Here is a 17,529-nt window from a genome sequence, read left to right on the forward strand (position 1 = left end):
TGATTGAATACAAAGTTTATGAGAATCTAGATGTCTCCTCGTAAGGACATTTTTTTTAAGTGTAGAATTCTTCTCATTTAACTTTTTTTGAGGGGGGTGGAAAATATAGTTAATTTTATAAAAAATGTTGACATGTAATAGGTTTAATAATGTTATTTTTAAATGAAGTTTTAATTTTTTCAGTTTTAATTTTGAACATGAAAACTATCTATAGATACGGTACGCATAAACAAAAGCTCTTGGGAGTCCTCATTTTTATGAGTGCAAACGGGTCCTAGAACTAAATAGTTTGAGAACCACTGCTTTAGAGCACTGGTTTTTAGCCTTGATGAAGCTCAGGATCATAAATGGAGTTTTAAAAACTACCAGTGTCTGGGTCTCACGTCTAAAGAGTCTGTTTTCATTGGTCTCGGGTGCAGCATGGGCTCCCCAGGTAACGCTACCATGCAGCCAAGGTTGAGAACCACCCCTTTAGTTGGGCGCTGGAGGTGACCGGGCCCCGGGGCTTGAGCCACACCCTCTTTGGGTCTGTAAACTAGAGCATTACTTCTTCAGTCATCCAGCAGATTGGACAAGCATCAGCTGTGTTCCAGCATGTATACTGGAGGGTATATATACTTTTCATAGCACTGGAGATTTGTCAGTGAGCAAATAGAGTCCCTGCCCTCAGGGAGCCTGCGTTCTGGGAGAGGAGATGGATAATAAGCCAACAGACAAATAGGTCTTATTTTTCCTTAAGGGCTGAGGGTGGACCTAATAAAGTGCCGGAGTCGGGCAAGTGTGGTCCTGACGCTTGGGTGCGCTTCGCTTTCAGACCAGGTTTTGGCCCCGGTTTGCTGCAGTCTGCGGAGCTGCTGCCTGCCGAGCCCCAGCAGCCCCAGGCCTCGTCTGAAGCCACCTCGTGTGCTGCCCGAGGGATCTACTCTGAGGAGGTGCCATCGGTGGCCCGGCCTCGGCCTGTCGGGGGCACCACAGGTACATGTGGCTATTTACCTTGCGTTTCTTTTTAGCTAACTTCTGCAGAGATCATTTTCGACTTCCCAGAGCATCAGCATCCCGTTACTGGCCTCTTCCGCCGGTAAGAGCCGCGTCCCCTCGGATCCCGTCAAAGATGTAGGGCTAGGGAGGTAGGAAAGGAGAGAGTGGCTGAGATCCCAAGACTGATGGCCTCTGATTTGTTGCTGAGTAAGTGTCTCGAAAACAGTCCCTTCACATGGAATTCACACCCACACCTCTTCCAGGGAAAACGTTTCTAAAGTCTTACAGTGAACGGAAAGACCTATTTCTGAGTGCTTGCAATGGCACGAAAACAAGCGTTTATTTTAAAGAAGGCACTTTTCCAGTTTGTAATAAGCAACCTAAAAGTTGATGGAAAGTGACCAGAGGGAGATTTGTGTTTTATTTGGTCATTTCTGGGAGGATATAACCACTGTTTTCTCCTTGAGCCTTACCTCCCTCATTTTTTCCCTTCTACCTTTATTAATAATCATCTTTTTCTTGTTCTAAAGTGTCCTCGTCATTATCCCATGCCTCTATGCCTGTCCCTTCCCTGCTGTCACGCATGGGCAGAGTCGGCAGTGGAGGGCCTGGGGAAGCTGGTGGCCACATGGAACTGTTCTAGGTTTTTTTCCACCTCCTCTTTCATGTCATCATTAAAAGAACAATCTTAGTGTCATTTGTGAGTAACCAGTGCAGTCCTTTACTTGGCAATTCAACAGTGAAAGGTCATTACTAAACTTTTAAGTCTTTGCACACTGCTTTTCTTTACTTTTAGTATTTAGGTTTGCTTTAATTACCTGTTGGAAGTCAAATAAAATCTATACCAGATTATCTCCACATAGGAAATAAAAGTTCTCAGTTTATGTTCTTGAAAGAACATAAAGTGCCCAATTCCTGGAGCTCTTGAAGCCGGAGAGAAAATATGTTTTATTTTTAAAGGATTCTAAAATATATTTTTACTATTTGTTTGGGAAACATTACACATAATGTGGTTTACTTGTAAAACTACAGTATTTAGTGTATTCAGTATAAAGATACAGGGAATTTTTTTTCAGACCAAAATTAAAATTTAGGGATTAAAAATTTTTCATATATTCAGTTTTGCTTTTTTAGAAAAAGAGCTGTAAATACCAGTATTTTAACAATCTTTTTTGTCAGTTTTTGAAGTGCATGTAGAGATTTGAGGAAAGGAAGAGCCCTTAGAATTTTGGTAAAGCAAAAAAGGTATAATGGTTTCTGAATTGAGTATCCTCAATAATTATATCCAGATTAGGAATAAATTTATTTTCAGAAAATGAGAAGAAAAGAAAAAAATACATTTGTCTCAGAGTCCCCTGGGAATTTTGTGATAATAGTTGAACCCACAACAAATCCTCATCAAGTTCAGTAGATGCTTGACGTTTATGAGGGATTCATTCTGAGATCTTTGTAAATCCCCAAATTTTCAAACACTGCTAGACCTCATAGTTGATTTCCCTAATCAGTCCAACAGAAGCGTAAGTGGACCAGCTAAGAGACCCTTTCCAGACCCATAATGAGAGACACTGCTGGTTGTTGACACCCAGCACCCAGCACGGCTGAGCTGATATTCTGACAAGGCAGTTGGCTGGTCGGCCTCCACCAGATTGCCTGAGACCCAGTCTTGTGCCCCAGATTACAAATCACTGTTGCATGTCATGAAACTTCATCCCATGAATAGTTGATACTATGAACACTGATTTGTGCATATCACTCAGTGTTCCCCGAGCTCTTTCCATTTCTTTCTTTTTTTTTTTCTTTCTGTTTCTTGTACCGCTACTCTAAAAAGTCCTCAGAGTTCATTATTACTCTGTCTTACTGCATTTTATTACCAGGGCTCAGAGCCCATCTTTTATTTTCCTAGTTCATTTCCTTCCTTTTGGAGTCTGATGCTTTAATAAGAGGAGCCATTACATGTTAAATAATTTCTTTTGCTATTTTCTCATTTTCTGGAGAATATACAGTTTTATAATGTCATCAAATAACTAGTTTAGGCCAATTCCAAATTTGCGATAATTGATGGATAATTATCCAGTATGGTCTTTTTGGCAGTTCTTGTATTTTGCATTGTCTGTCAGTCAATCAACAAAACAAAGAATGTATCCTGATAGCCTACATGATTTCCCATACCTTGCAGGTGCTGTGCTTTGCAGTGGGTCTTGTTTCCCTTATTAATTGTTTTGTATTTGAACCTTGTTGCATAGCACTTATACCAAACAATATTCAGACATATTCATTTTTAATCTGGAGGAATATAGAAATTATATGTATGAAATATTTGAAGAGGAAGTTATTTTCTAATAATTTGCCATAAGGGATTAAATTGTGTAAAAATTTGAAATGGAAAAAATACTAAGATATACTAGAAAAGTTACTTTTCTGACTATGTAAAATTATCAAATATGTATATGTCTAAAAATTACCAAAAGCAAAAGGAAAGTAGTACCTAGGAAGATTTATAGCAGATATGACCAAGAGGTAATCTTATTATAGAGAATGGCTCATAAATTGATAAATGGGCAAACTGCAAAAGATAAACAGGCAAAGGACAGAAAGAAGGAATGCACAAAAGAAATGTGTGTGTACCATATGAAAGTAAACATGAAAAATGTCCAGTTTTGAAAATGATTAAAGAAATGCAAATTAAAACCATGATGAGCCACCATTTCAATCATGAAATTGTTTTTATAATAATGTGGTAAAATTAGCATTCGGTTTCTTTATCTGTACAACGGGGATAACATTAGTTCTTACCTCTTATGGTTATTTGATGATTGAAGAAGATAACAAATGTAAAGTGCTTAAAATAGTGCATGGCATACAACAAATTTTAACAAATATTAGCTGCCATCATTATTACTATTGTATTATTTCCGGTGACGGTGTAAATCGTTAAACTTTCGGAAAGCAGCTTGGCAGTATAACTTCATGAGCCTTTGATTTGGTAAGTTTGGGAATATAGGCTCCCCTCACTGAAGAAATGCAAAATATTGGAGAAAAACTACATGTACAAAGATGTTTATTGGAGCATTATTCAGAATAGCAAACAACTGTGAGCTCCCTCAGTACCCAGTTATAAGGGCATCAGTAGTAAACTGTACAGCTATTTAAAATGAAGAGCTCAGATAGAGCCAGAAAAAGGGAATTTAAGATTTCCTGGTTGCCTCCTATGCATTTGGTATTTGACCTATTTTATCTCTTTTAATCCTTGAAATAACACTGTGAGGTAGACTTTTTAACTTCATTTGAAAAGTGAGGCATTGAGGCTAGCTGGAGTGATTACTGGGTGTCCAAGGTCACAGGACTTGTCAGTGGCTGAGCTGCAATGCAAACCCAGGCTTGCTCGGGTTGATGGGCCACTTGAATCATGGGGGAGCTTGTGCTGTCTCGTTAAGTGAACAAAGCAAGATACAGAATCCTGTCTGAACTATGACTTCAACTACTGTTACAATTTTAATACAAAGGTATGCTTTTCTCCCTATGCAGCTGTCTGAACCTTTATAAGTGATGGGGAACACTGGGCTGCATTTCTGTTCTTTGCAAGATTTGCTCAAACAATGTCTGTTGGGCAAACAGTACTGATAGTTCTAATAGTTTTAATACTGTTATGAATCTTCAGTAACTGACAAGCACTCCTGCAGAGTACGATTTTAAAAATGTATTTGATTAACAGAGGCTGTTAATTAGGCAACTAGAGTAGGAGTAGACTTGAAGACGGAGGGGGCCACCTCCCTTATCTCTGTGAAAACCCTGAACCTTTGTGGGACCAGTCTGAGCATCACAGATGAATTAGACGATCCTAGGAGCATTTGTAAATTGGTATTTTATTTCACAGTGTTTAAAGATCTGTTTTTCCTCCCTCCATCTGTTGAAAAGAGATATTTCCATATGCCGAAGTTGATGGGGGAGAAAAATACGTTGTTTAAAGCCTGGCTTTCACAGTCACACAAGGCCATAGCGAGTCTGAGTGTAGAATGAGTGCTAGAGATCATCTGTCTTTGCTATCAGTATACCTCAATGAGAAGGCTGGGTGGGTGGCGTTAAATTTTTAATTATGATATGACTAAGTTATGAAAACAATGTGAGTGTAACAAAAATGTACTTTAACATTCTGAATTCACACTCTGCCTGTTAAGGAAACAAAAGCATATTGTATTTTCAGCTCCTTGTGAGTCTGAAAGCCATAAGCAAGAACCAGGTTTCAGCTTCTTCATGGCACCAACATCTTTCACTCCTTTTTTCTGAATAGATAAGGTCATCCTTATTTGTAGCCTCTACAGAAATGAACGGAAAGGCCCTCTGTTATGCCCTTTATTCCCAGTCCTTGGATGTCTGGCTGGGAAAATACGAACATCACTATTAGCCACTGTATTGAAAGGAAGTAAAACCCTGCAAACCCGGAAACTCATGGTCTGTTTTTCTTAGGAAATGTCTTCTCTGGAGGTAGAATTGGTGCCACGTTTGAGCAATGCTCGTATCCCCAGGGCGTGCTGTGGTCAGAACCGAAGTGTCTTACTGGGCAGCCTCACCCCCCTACCAGTGTTCACTGGGCCACTCACTGTGTTCCTCCAGGCTCCCAGATCCAGCACCTGACACAGGTGGGAATTGCCAGCAGAATTGGAGCTCAGCCAGTGGAGATCCACCCAGGCAGAGGCAGCCAGTATGGGGGACCAGGCTGGCCTTCGTACGGGGAGGAGGAAGCTGGCCGGAGAGAGGCTGTGAGTACCTTGTGTTGGGATCGTCATTGAGAATTCAGACATGATCACTTAGTGTAGCTGCTACTGCTTCTGCTCGGGGGATCTCTTTTTAAAACCTACATAAAGTTTTAACTCCCCTCACTTTTTTTCCCCTTGAGTGTGTTTTTTTCTTGCAGTTTGTAGATGGTAAATTCCCTCTGACCAGAGTGCAAGAGTATTGGCATTGAAATTTGGGAAAGTATATAATTTTTCTTGAGGTAGCTTTCAGGCTTGAAGTAGTGAGTTTTAAAAAATAACTTAAGAGGGTGGAGTCAACATGGTGGTGTGGGAAGACACCAAGTTAGCGTCTCCTCACAACTACGGCACCTGCTGGCTGCTGGTGGGGACCCTGACGTCCAAGGAGATGGGAGGAACCCCCAGGTGAACCGGTAGGATGTGGAGGGACAGAGGGGGGAGGAGAAGTGGAGGCCAGGTAATTGGTGCCCCTGAGGCTGGGGAGATCAGGAGGGGCAGGTGGGAGGGGCCCTCCAGGAGGTGCGGGAGAGGAGCGGAGGGCGATTGCCCCGCCCACTCGGGCATGGGGAGCCTGCTGGGCTCCCAGATGAGGTCCCCTGCCCTCTGAGAACAGGGTTGGGGGGCACGCCTGGGCCCCTTCTGTTTCTTGAGCCTAAGCCCTGCCCCCCACAGCCCCCAGGGCCTTTTCCAGCCCTGTGGGTCCTCAGCATAGGCCCTGCCCACTGCCCAAACCTAGCTCTTGCTTAGGCCCCGCCCTCCACAGCCAAGGCCTTTTCCCTGTTTCTTCTTTTTTTTTCTTTCTTTCTTTTTTTTTTTTTTTTTCTCTTTCTCTTCTCCCTCCTCCTCTTTTTTACTATTGTGGTTCCATTGTACCTTCCGGTTGTTGATTCATCTATATTTTTATTTTTATATTCTTTCTAACATATCTGTTAGTTTCCTAGTCTAATTTTATTTTTTACTTTGTTATTGTTCTCTCTTTTTTTTTTTTTGCCACCCCACGTGGCTTGCGGGATCTTGGTTCATGAGCCAGACACCGGGCCGAAGCTCCTGCGGTGGGAGCTCCATGTCAGAACCACTGGATAACAAATAACCTCAGACCCCAGGGAGTATTCATCGGACTGAGGTCTCACAGAGGTCCTCATCTCAGCACCAAGACCCAGCTCTACCCGATAGCCTACAAACCCCAGTGTTGGAAGCCTCAGGCCAAACAACCAGTAAGACAGGATCACAATCCCACTCATTAAAAAAAAAAAAATGAGACAGCCAAAAAATATGTCACAGATGAAGGACCAAGGTAAAAACCTACGAGACCAAATAAATGAAGAGGAAATAGGCAATCTACCTGAAAAAGAATTCACAGTAATGATAGTAAAGATGATCCAGAATCTCAGAAATAGAATGGAGGCACGGATTGAGAAAATAGAAGAAGTGTCTAACAAAGATCTAGAAGAACTAAAGAACAAACAGATGAACAACACAATAACTGAAACGAAAAATACATTAGAAGGAATCAATAACAATAACTGAGGCAGGAGAATGGATAAGTGAGCTGGAAGACAAAATGGTGGAAATAACTGATGAGAAGCAGAATAAGAAAAAAAGAATGGAAAGAAGACATTCTCAGAGACCTCTGCGACAACACTAAACGCACCAACATTCGAATTATAGGGGTCCCAGAAGAAGAAGAGAAAAAGAAAGGGTCTAAGAAAATATTTGAAGAGATTATAGTCGAAACTTCCCTAACATGGGGAAGGAAATAGTCACCCAAGTCCAGGAAGCACAGAGTCCCATACAGGATAAACCCTAGGAAAAACGCACCAAGACACATATTAATCAAAGTAACAAAAATTAAATTCAAAGAAAAAATATTAAAAGCAGCAAGGGAAAAACAAAAAGTAACATACAAAGGAACCCCCATAAGGTTATCAGCTGATTTTTCAGCAGAAACTATGCAGGCCAGAAGGGAGTGGCAGGATATACTTAAAGTGATGAAAAAGAAAAACCTACAATCAAGATTACTCTACCCAGCAAGGATCTCATTCAGATTCGATGGAGAAATCAAAAGCTTTTCAGACAAGCAAAAGCTAAGAGACTTCAGCACCACCAAACCAGCTTTACAACAGATGCTAAAGAAACTTCTCTAGGTGGGAAACACAAGAGGAGAAAAGGACCTACAAAACCAAACCCAAAACAATTAAGAAAATGGTAATAAGAATATACATAATAATAACCTTGAAAGTAAATGGATTAAATGCCCCAACCAAAAGACACAGATACAAAAACAATACCCATATAAAATGGGTCTGAATGGATACAAAAACAAGACCTATATATATGCTGTCTACAAGAGATCCACTTCAGACCTAGGGACACATACAGACTGAAGGTGAAGGGATGGAAAAAGATATTCCATGCAAGTGGAAATCAAAAGAAAGCTAGAGTAGCAATACTCGTATCTGATAAAATAGAGTTTACAATAAAGACTATTACAAGACAGAGAAGGACACTACATAATGGTCAAAGGATCAATCCAAGAAGAAGATATAACAATTATAAATGTTTATGCACCCAATATAGGAGCACCTCAATACATAAGGCAAATGCTAACAACCATGAAAGGAGAAACCAACAGTAGCACAATAATAGTAGGGGACTTTAACATTCCACTGAACACCAATGGACAGATCATCCAAACAGAAAATAAGGAAACACAAACTTTAAATGACACAATAGACCAGATAGATTTAATTGATATTTATAGAACATTCCACCCCAAAGTGGCAGAATACACTTTCTTCTCAAGTGCACACGGAACCTTCTCCAGGATAGATCACATCTTGGGTCACAAATCAAGCCTCAGAAAATTTAAGAAAATTGAAATCATATCAGGCATCTTTTCTGACCATAATGCTATGAGATTGGAAATCAGTTACAGGGAAAAATCTGTAAAAAAACACAAATACATGGAGGCTAAACAGTGCTCTGCTAAGTTACCAAGAGATCACTGAAGAAATCAAAGAAGAAATTAAAAAATACATAGAAACAAATGACAATGAAAACACAATGACCCAAAACCTATGGGATGTAGCAAAAGCAGTTCTAAAAGGGAAGTTTATAGCAATTCAGTCTCACCTCAAGGAAAAGAAAACTCTCAAACAACCCACCCCTACACTTAAAACAACCAGAGGAAGAACAAAGAAAACCCAAAGTCAGTAGAAGAAAGAAATCATAAAAATCAGAGCAGAAATAAATGAAATAGAAACAAAGAAAACAGCAGCTAAGATCAATAAAACTAAAAGCTGGTTCTTTGAGAAGATACTTATCAAGAAAAAAAGGGAGAGGATGCAAATCAAACTTAGAAATGAAAAAGGAGAAATCACAACTGACTCTAGAAATACAAAGGATTATAAGAGACTACTACAAACAACTATATGCCAGTAAAATGGACAACCACGAAGAAATGGACAAAGTCTTGGAAAGGTACAATTTTCCAAGACTGAACCAGGAAGAATTAGAAAATATAAACAAACCTATCACAAATAATGAAATTGAAGCCGTAATTAAAAATCTTCCAACAAACAAAAGTCCAGGACCAGATGGCTTCACAGGCAAATTCTATCAAACATTTAGAGAAGAGCTAACACTGATCCTTCTCAAACTCTTCCAAAAAATTGCAGAGGGAGAAACACTCCCAAATTCATTCTATGAAGCCACAATCACCCTGATACCAAAACCAGCAAAAGATATCACACAAAAAAATTAGAGACCAGTATCACTGATGAAGATAGATGCAAAAATCCTGAACAAAATACTAGCAAGCAGAATGCAACAACACATTAAAAGGTTCATGCACCATGATCAAGTAGGATTTAACCCAGGGATGCAAGGATTCTTCAGTATATGCAGATCAATCAATGTGATACACCACATTAACAAAGTAAGGAATTAAAACCGCATGATCCTCTCAATAGATGCAGAAAAAGCTTTTGACAAAATTCAGTTCAAAATTCATTTATGATAAAAAAACTATCCAGAAAGTGGGCATAGAGGGAACCTACCTCAACATAATAAAGACCATATATGACAAACCCACAGCAAACATCATTCTCAATGGTGAAAAACTGAAAGCGTTTCCACTAAGATCAGGAACAAGACAAGGATGTCCACTCTCACCACTTTTATTCAACATAGTTTTGGAAGTCCTAGCCACGGCCATCAGAGAAGAAAAAGAAATAAAAGGAATACAAATTGGAAAAGAAGAAGTAAAACTGTCAGTGTTTGCTGATGACATGATACTATACATAGAGAATCCTAAAGATGCCAGCAGAAGACTACTAGAGCTAATCAGTGAATTTGGTAAAGTTGCAGGATACAAAATTAATGCCTAGAAATCTCTGGCATTCCTGTACATCAACAATGTAAAATCAGAAAGAGATATTAAGGAAACAATCCCATTTACCATCGCAACAACAACAAAATACTTAGGAATAAACCTCCCTAAGGAGACGAAAGACTTGTACTCATAAAACTATAAAACACTGATGAAAGAAATCAAAGATGACATAAACAGATGGAGAAATATACCATGTGCTTGCATTGGAAGAATCAATATTGTGAAAATGACTATACTACCCAAACCAATCTACAGATTCAGTTTAATCCCTATCAAACTACCAATGACATTCTTCACAGAATTAGAACAAAAAATTTTGCAATTCGTATGGAAACATAAAAGACCCCGAATAGCCAAAGCAATCTTGAGAAAGAAAAATGGAGTTGGAGAAATCAGGCTCCTTGACTTCAAACAATACCACAAAGCTACAGTAATCAAGAGAGTGTGGTACTCGCACAAAAACAGAAATATAGATCAACAGTACAGGATAGAATGCCCAGAGTTAAACCCACGCACATATGGACACCTAATTTACGACAAGGGAGGCAAGAACATAACAGTGGAGAAAGTACAGCCTCTTCAATAAGTGGTGTTGGGAAAACTGGACAGCTACATGTAAAAGAATGAAATTAGAACATCACCTGACACCATACACAAAAATAAACTCCAAATGGATTAAAGACCTAAATGTAAGACCAGACACTATAAAACTCTTAGAGGAAAACATAGGAAAAACACTCTTTGACATAAGCCACAGCAAGATCTTTTTTGACCCACCTCTTAGAGAAATGGAAATAAAAACAGAAATAAACAAATGGGACTTAATTAAATGTAAAAGCTTTTGCACAGCAAAGGAAACCATAAACAAGACGAAAAGACAACCCTCAGAATGGGAGAAAATATTTGCAAATGAAACAATAGACCAAGGATTAATCTCCAAAATATACAAACAGTTCATGGAGCTCAATATCAAAATACAAACAATCCAATTTAAAAAATGGGTGGAAGACCTAAATAGACATTTCACCAAGGAAGACATACAGATGGCCAAGAGGTATGTGAAAAGATGCTCAACATCACTAATCATTAGAGAAATGCAAATCAAAACTACAATGAAGTGTCACCTCACACCAGTCAGAATGGCCATCATCAAAAAATCTACAAACAATAAATGCTGGTAAGGGTGTGGTGAAAAGGGAACCCTCCTGCACTGTTGGGAATGTAAATTGATACAACCACTATGGAGAACAGTATGGAGGTTCCTTAAAAAACTAAAAATAAAGCTACCATATGACCCAGCAACCCCACTACTGGGCATATACCCTGAGAAAACCATAATTCAAAAAGAGTCATGTACCACAGTGTTCATTGCAGCTCTATTTACAGTAGTCAGGACATGGAAGCAACCTAAGTGTCCATCGACAGATGAATGGATAAAGAAGATGTGGCACATATATACAATGGAATATTACTCAACCATAAAAAGAAACGAAATTGAGTTATTTGTAGTGAGGTGGATGGACCTTGAGTCTGTCATACAGAGTGAAGTATGTCAAAAAGAGAAAAACAAATACTCTCTGTTAACACATATATATAGAATCAAAAAAAAATGATGCTGATGAACCTAGTTGCAGGGCAGGAATAAAGATGTAGACATAGAGAATGGACTTGAGGACACAGGGTGGGAGGGCAAAGCTGGGGCAAAGTGAGAGTGGCATTGACATATATACACTACGGAATGTAAAATAGTTAGCTAGTGGGAAGCAGCAGCATAGCACAGGGAGATCAGCTCGGTGCTTTGCGATGACCTAGAGGGATGAGATAGGAAGGATGGAAGGGAGGCTCAGGAGAGAGGGGATATGGGGACATATGTATGTGTATGGCTGATTCACTTTGTTGTACAACAGAAACTAACAGTATTGTGAAGCAATTATACTCCAATAAAGATCCATTAAAAAAACTTAAAAATAGGGGCTTCCCGGGTGGCGCAGTGGTTGAGAGTCTGCCTGCTAATGCAGGGGACACGGGTTCGAGCCCTGGTCTGGGAAGATCCCACATGCCACGGAGCAACTAGGCCCGTGAGCCACAACTACTGAGCCTGCGCGTCTGGAGCCTGTGCTCCGCAACAAGAGAGGCCGCGATGGTGAGAGGCCTGCGCACCGTGATGAAGAGTGGCCCCCGCTTGCCATAACTGGAGAAAGCCCTCGCACAGAAACGAAGACCCAACACAGCAAAAATAAAAATTAAATAAATTAATAAACTCCTAACCCCAACATTTAAAAAAAAAAAAAAAAAACTTAAAAATAATAAAAGCAATTTTCATTATGAAAAATCTGCAAGAGGCCTAAGAAACAGTTACTTTTCCTACCATTTTTTTCAATTATGGTAAAATACACAGCATAAAATTTACCGTTTGAACCCTTCTTAAGTGTACACCTCAGTGGTTTTAAATACGTTCGTAATATTATGTGACGATCCCACCATCCATCTCCATAGCTCATTTCATCTGAAAACCTGAAACTCTATACCCATTAAACCCAAACTCCCCATTCGCCGCTCCCCCCAACTCCAGGCAACCACCATCCTACTTTCTGTCTCTAATTTTAACCTTTAAGGAGTGTGTTTGAACCTATAAAATCTGGACTTGATCTTTGGTGTGATCACTATATAAATATTCATGATCTCACCTACCTCCTTGCTCTCCATTTGAGCTTTATTGTTGGTTAATGTCATTTCCATTATAACCACCGTGAGTAGGTGCCTTTGCCATAAGCCAACTGTTTGGGACGTCGCAATACATAAGTCATCTTTTGGAGGCTTCTTATCACTGTGGTCACTCCTTGATAGGAATGGAATCAATATGAGCACCGGTAATTTCTACAAATGCTTTCATTTTTCTCAAGAATTTTATACCGAAGGGGATTAAATTAATGAATTTGACAACACAAACCAAAATAGTATTTTTTGTTTTATCCTCATCACTCTGCCTCAGCTTTCGTTGCACTTACATGCTTTTCCAGCAGATACACTAAATTCCCTTGGTGACTGGATGCTTTTACTCAGTGGAAAGAAATTAACTTTAGGATATAATGTTCCCCTGAAGGACACATGGCTATCCTTATAGTCTCAGGTCTCTGCTTTACATTTGCTGACAGTTTGCTTTTTCTGTGCCCAGCTTAGTTTCATGAGGTGTTCTGGGTTTTCCCGTCAAATCCGACATGCACTTTTAGAGGGCCTCTTGGTCGTGATTTGGAGAAGTGAAATGTAGAAGGTTTTCTAGGGCTTGACTGTCATGTTTACCAGGCTATCAGGTTGCTCTTCGCACAAGTGAAAACACAGACGTAGTGTGTGTGTGTGTGTGTGTGTGTGTGTGTGTGTGTGTGTGTAAAGAGATTTTTCACTGAAAAAATATGGAAAAAGATCACTGAAAAGTATAATTCTTTCAAAGAAATGCTCGATCTGTATTTTGCCAACATCAGCAAAACTATTGTATGTTTTGGCGCAGATAGCTTTTTAAAGAAAAGGCTCTACAGAGCACTGATACACAGACACACGGACAGACAGGGTGGAAGATGACTTTGTGATCTCGTTGCTGTCCTGTGGGCCCAGTCTGTGTTCTCATCATACCTTCCTTGGGCTCTGGACTCTGAGCAAAGGCAGTTGCTGTTCCCGTCGGTCGGTCTGCCAGTATGTGCTTATCCCTTTGAGCAGACATCATCATCCGACCTTCCCATCCGTGGGCTGCTCTGGCCTCCCTCTCTGTCCAGCTCTTTAGGGCCCTTCCTGGTTCCCCAGCAGCCCATTCACTTCCACACACGGCAGTGCAGGGATTAGCCAGTGGGGCCGACTGCACATTCATTCTTTCTGTCTGTCTTTAAGCAAGTGCTTATAGGCCCTTGTTTTCTGTTTTTTTAAAAAATATTTATTTATTTATTTAGGCTGGGCCAGGTCTTAGTTGTGGCATGTGGACTCTTAGTTGTGGCATGTGGACTTCTTAGTTGTGGCATGTGAACTCTTAGTTGCGGCATGCATGCGGGATCTTGTTCCCCAGCCAGGGATTGAACCAGGGCCCCCTGCATTGGGAGCACGGAGTCTTACCCACTGGACCACCAGGGAAGTCCCTAGGCCCTTGTTAAGTTCATGGGCTTCTTTATTGTACTGCTCTCCCTCGAGCAATTTGTCTGCAGTTACTTCTCTCCATCCCTGTCCTGGGAGGCTGAGTTGTTGGGTGGGAGATGGGCGGAGCACGTCCAATGCCAGTTTGCATCTGATCTTCCCTTCTGTTTTCACGTGGGAAGTACAGTAACGTTTGCCATGTTTTTCAGACACATGTGCTCGGACATCAGGAGTATTCATCACCGCTGTTCCAGGTGCCAAGGACTTCAGGTCGGGAGCCCTCGGCTCCTCCTGGGAACCTCGCACACAGGGGGCTGCCGGGCGCCGGGCTGGCCTACCCTGCCAGCTCCACGGAAGACCTCCAGCCCAGCCACTCCTCAGCCTCTCTCATCAAAGCTATCCGCGAGGAGCTGCTCCGGCTCTCCCAGAAGCAGACCACCGTGCAGAACTTCCACAGCTGATCGGCCTCACCTTGCAGATTTGCCAAGTATCCGCTTCCTGTGGAAGCAAGACTAAAAGGAAATCAACTGAGCAGGTGTTTGGAAGAGGACAAGCATCTCCTGGGCTGAGGGCCCAAGTAAGGGAACAAGTTGCAATTGTAAAAGATGCCATAAGTCACGTGACAGCTCATGATGCTTTTAATACGTTGGCAATTTTGTGACCACCTGGGTTCAGTTGAAAGTTATGTACTTTTGGCTAAAAGCCAGCAACACTTCACGAAAGACAAACCACGATTCTAAGCTAATGAAATGACTAAGTTAGTCTCTTTTTTAAAGGTGAAAGATGAAAATGTGTAGATGGTGTAGGGATTAAAGGAATCTAGTATTTCCGTGGGAAGATGTGATTCAGACTGGTTTGTACAATGAACCTGCTGCTTTGTTTTCTGAGAAAAGAGATTTGAAGACATTAACAGCTTAATTTCCCTCTTTTCCTCCATAGGAACTTATTTTAATAGTAATATTAACAACACGAATACTAAGACTGTTTGGGAATTTAAGAAGCTACTAGTGAGAAACCAAATGATAGATTGTAGAGCCTGATGATTCCAAACGAAGCCATCAACTGCATTTTCCTTCTACTTCTGGTGCTACAGCTCCAAGAGCCCTTCATGTTGTCTGTGAAATGCAACTTTGGCTTTCTCAGTGGAAGGATATGTGGAAGGTTTCATTTTGTTCTAGAAAGGGGAAAAAAAAAGCCTCCCAAAATGGAAAAAGCTTAATATTTATTTGGTTTTTCAAAATACATATCAGAGTTTAGATTTACATTCTTAATTGTATTTGTGGTTTGTGAATCGGACACATGCAACTGCTCATTGCATCTCATTTGAGTACATGTCTTCATCCAGGCCAGGCCTAAAGAAAGAGGCTTTCAGGAGGTCCTAATGAATCCTTGCACTTTTGAGTTGCTCCCAAATTATGTTTGAATGAGAAATCTTACATAAGCAAAAATGATCTGTCAAAATTCCTAGGACCACTGAATGGTTGGTTATCCATGGATGCATTCATGGTAATCACATTCCCTGTGTTCGAGACCTGGAAATGAAACTGAGTTCTGTTCAGCCTCTTCGTAATGAGTCAAGAAAGGAAAGAAGAGCTTTGAGACCACGAGGGAGAAAAAATGTTCCTTCTGATTTCTGATTCTATTGTCCCTGACTCCGTCTAGCGACTGTTAAAACCGTCTTTGGGCCCAACAGAGGGGTCCTCCCACTTGAGATTGACCCTTGAAGGAAACATGTCTCCCCTTCCCAAAGTGGAGTAAGGAATAGAGTAACAAGGGCTGTTCTGTTTTCTGGGACCTGAGTGAAATGAAGAAGAAAAACAGACTTAGATAACAAATTTCCATGAACCCTTTTTTAGTAGATCAACTGATATCTTTAATTAAATAACAGATACACAGGCAGAACACGGGGTTGTGACTGGTCAAAATCTGTGTATCTGTGTCAAATTTTAAGAACCCTGAAGCAGCTAAAACAGGTTCCTAAAGTGTAATCATTGGGTTTTCAGAGTCATGTTTCAGCCCTTCCTTAATTAAGCCTGTTGTATAGACCCAGAGTCTCACAATCCAGGGGAAGTTGGTTCTGGGAAATTAAAATGTAGCCATTTTTCATCTTTGCACCTCTGAAAAAGGGGGAGTGCAGGAAGACAAGTCTCTTGAGGATGCTAAATAAAGGAATGGGAACTCCTTTTTAGGTGACCCTCACAGGCTCCAAAGAACGGGGGAGAGAAGACCCCGATCTGGGCTTGATTCTTACCTCTTGGTCTTGGTTAAATACCAGACTTGCCCAGAGTGGAGATTCTCCTTGCATGTCATTCAAAAATACCAGGTTTCTTGAATGTGTAATTAAGAATTTCAGAGATCCAAGCAGCATTTTATCATGGACACCTTACGGTGAATTCAGATTGAGTGCCAGCTGGTGGGGTAAATGCTGGCCCCTCTCCTCCCATTCTGCTCTTTGTCCTCAGTGTTCACACGCAGATTGTACGAACATGATTACCTCCTTAGTACATGGCAGGAACGGGCCTCTGTTTTAAATGGGGCTGCAGTAGCAGTTTTGATGCCTTTCAAACTAGCATAAGGAGATTCTACCTGTATTTTTCTTCTTAGAACCGATACACTTTTAAACCGACGTCAAGACCAAAGATGACGTGGAATAAACAACGGCTGATGTGTGGTGGGTGTGAGCAGGCCAGTGGGATCCCCGGCACTCTTGTGTTTAGCCATAAAGCATACTCAGTGTGCACTCAGTTTGACCATCACGAGATTCAGAACAGACTAGCTGTCATGGGGAGCACCACTCAGTGAACGGGATCTACGTAACGAAAGGTCCTTGTGGCAGTCACGTGTGGCTCTGGAGTTCCATTTATTGAAGCACCACAAAATGAAAAGTTAAATTTTACGTCTGTTCTTTTTTCCTCTTTGAAAAGTTCTAGTGGTAATAACAAGAGTTATAAATTTGAGTCAGAGTTTTAGAGACGATTGTTTGGAGAAATGATCGTTTTCAGAATCTACACAATCACTAACCAGCTGTGTCAGGTCCCTTCTCTAAGCCTCATTTTCCCCATCAGCCAAACGAGAACAGGCCTCCCCTGCCCGCCTCCCAGGAAAATTCTCATTGAGAGAATCAGATATGGTCACATGTGCACACGTCCCTTGAGGAGGGAGCACAAAGCACTGTGAGAATGTAGACTATCTGTGTGATTGTGGTGGGAGGGGTGATCTGATCTGCTGTGGCCTCCCAGTGAACGAGTTCCCGTGGAGGGAACCAGAGGAAAACTAGAGGCCCCGTGTGAC

General features: G+C 40.9%; 1 protein-coding gene across 1 annotated transcript in view; it reads left to right on the forward strand.

Annotated features, from left to right (window-relative positions):
• KIAA1549 (KIAA1549 ortholog) overlaps positions 1-17,103 on the forward strand; it is a 90,612-nt gene extending 73,509 nt beyond the window's left edge. Inside the window, exons 17-19 of the mRNA XM_032643814.1 lie at positions 815-975; positions 5,590-5,735; positions 14,448-17,103. Of these exons, the coding sequence (XP_032499705.1) occupies positions 815-975; positions 5,590-5,735; positions 14,448-14,699 (559 nt within the window). The 3' untranslated portion in view covers positions 14,700-17,103. The remainder of the gene's footprint in view (positions 1-814; positions 976-5,589; positions 5,736-14,447) is intronic.
• Positions 17,104-17,529: the final 426 nt, after the last annotated feature.

The sequence above is a fragment of the Phocoena sinus genome, chromosome 9, assembly GCF_008692025.1.
Source record: "Phocoena sinus isolate mPhoSin1 chromosome 9, mPhoSin1.pri, whole genome shotgun sequence".
Classification (NCBI taxonomy): Eukaryota; Metazoa; Chordata; class Mammalia; order Artiodactyla; family Phocoenidae; genus Phocoena; species Phocoena sinus.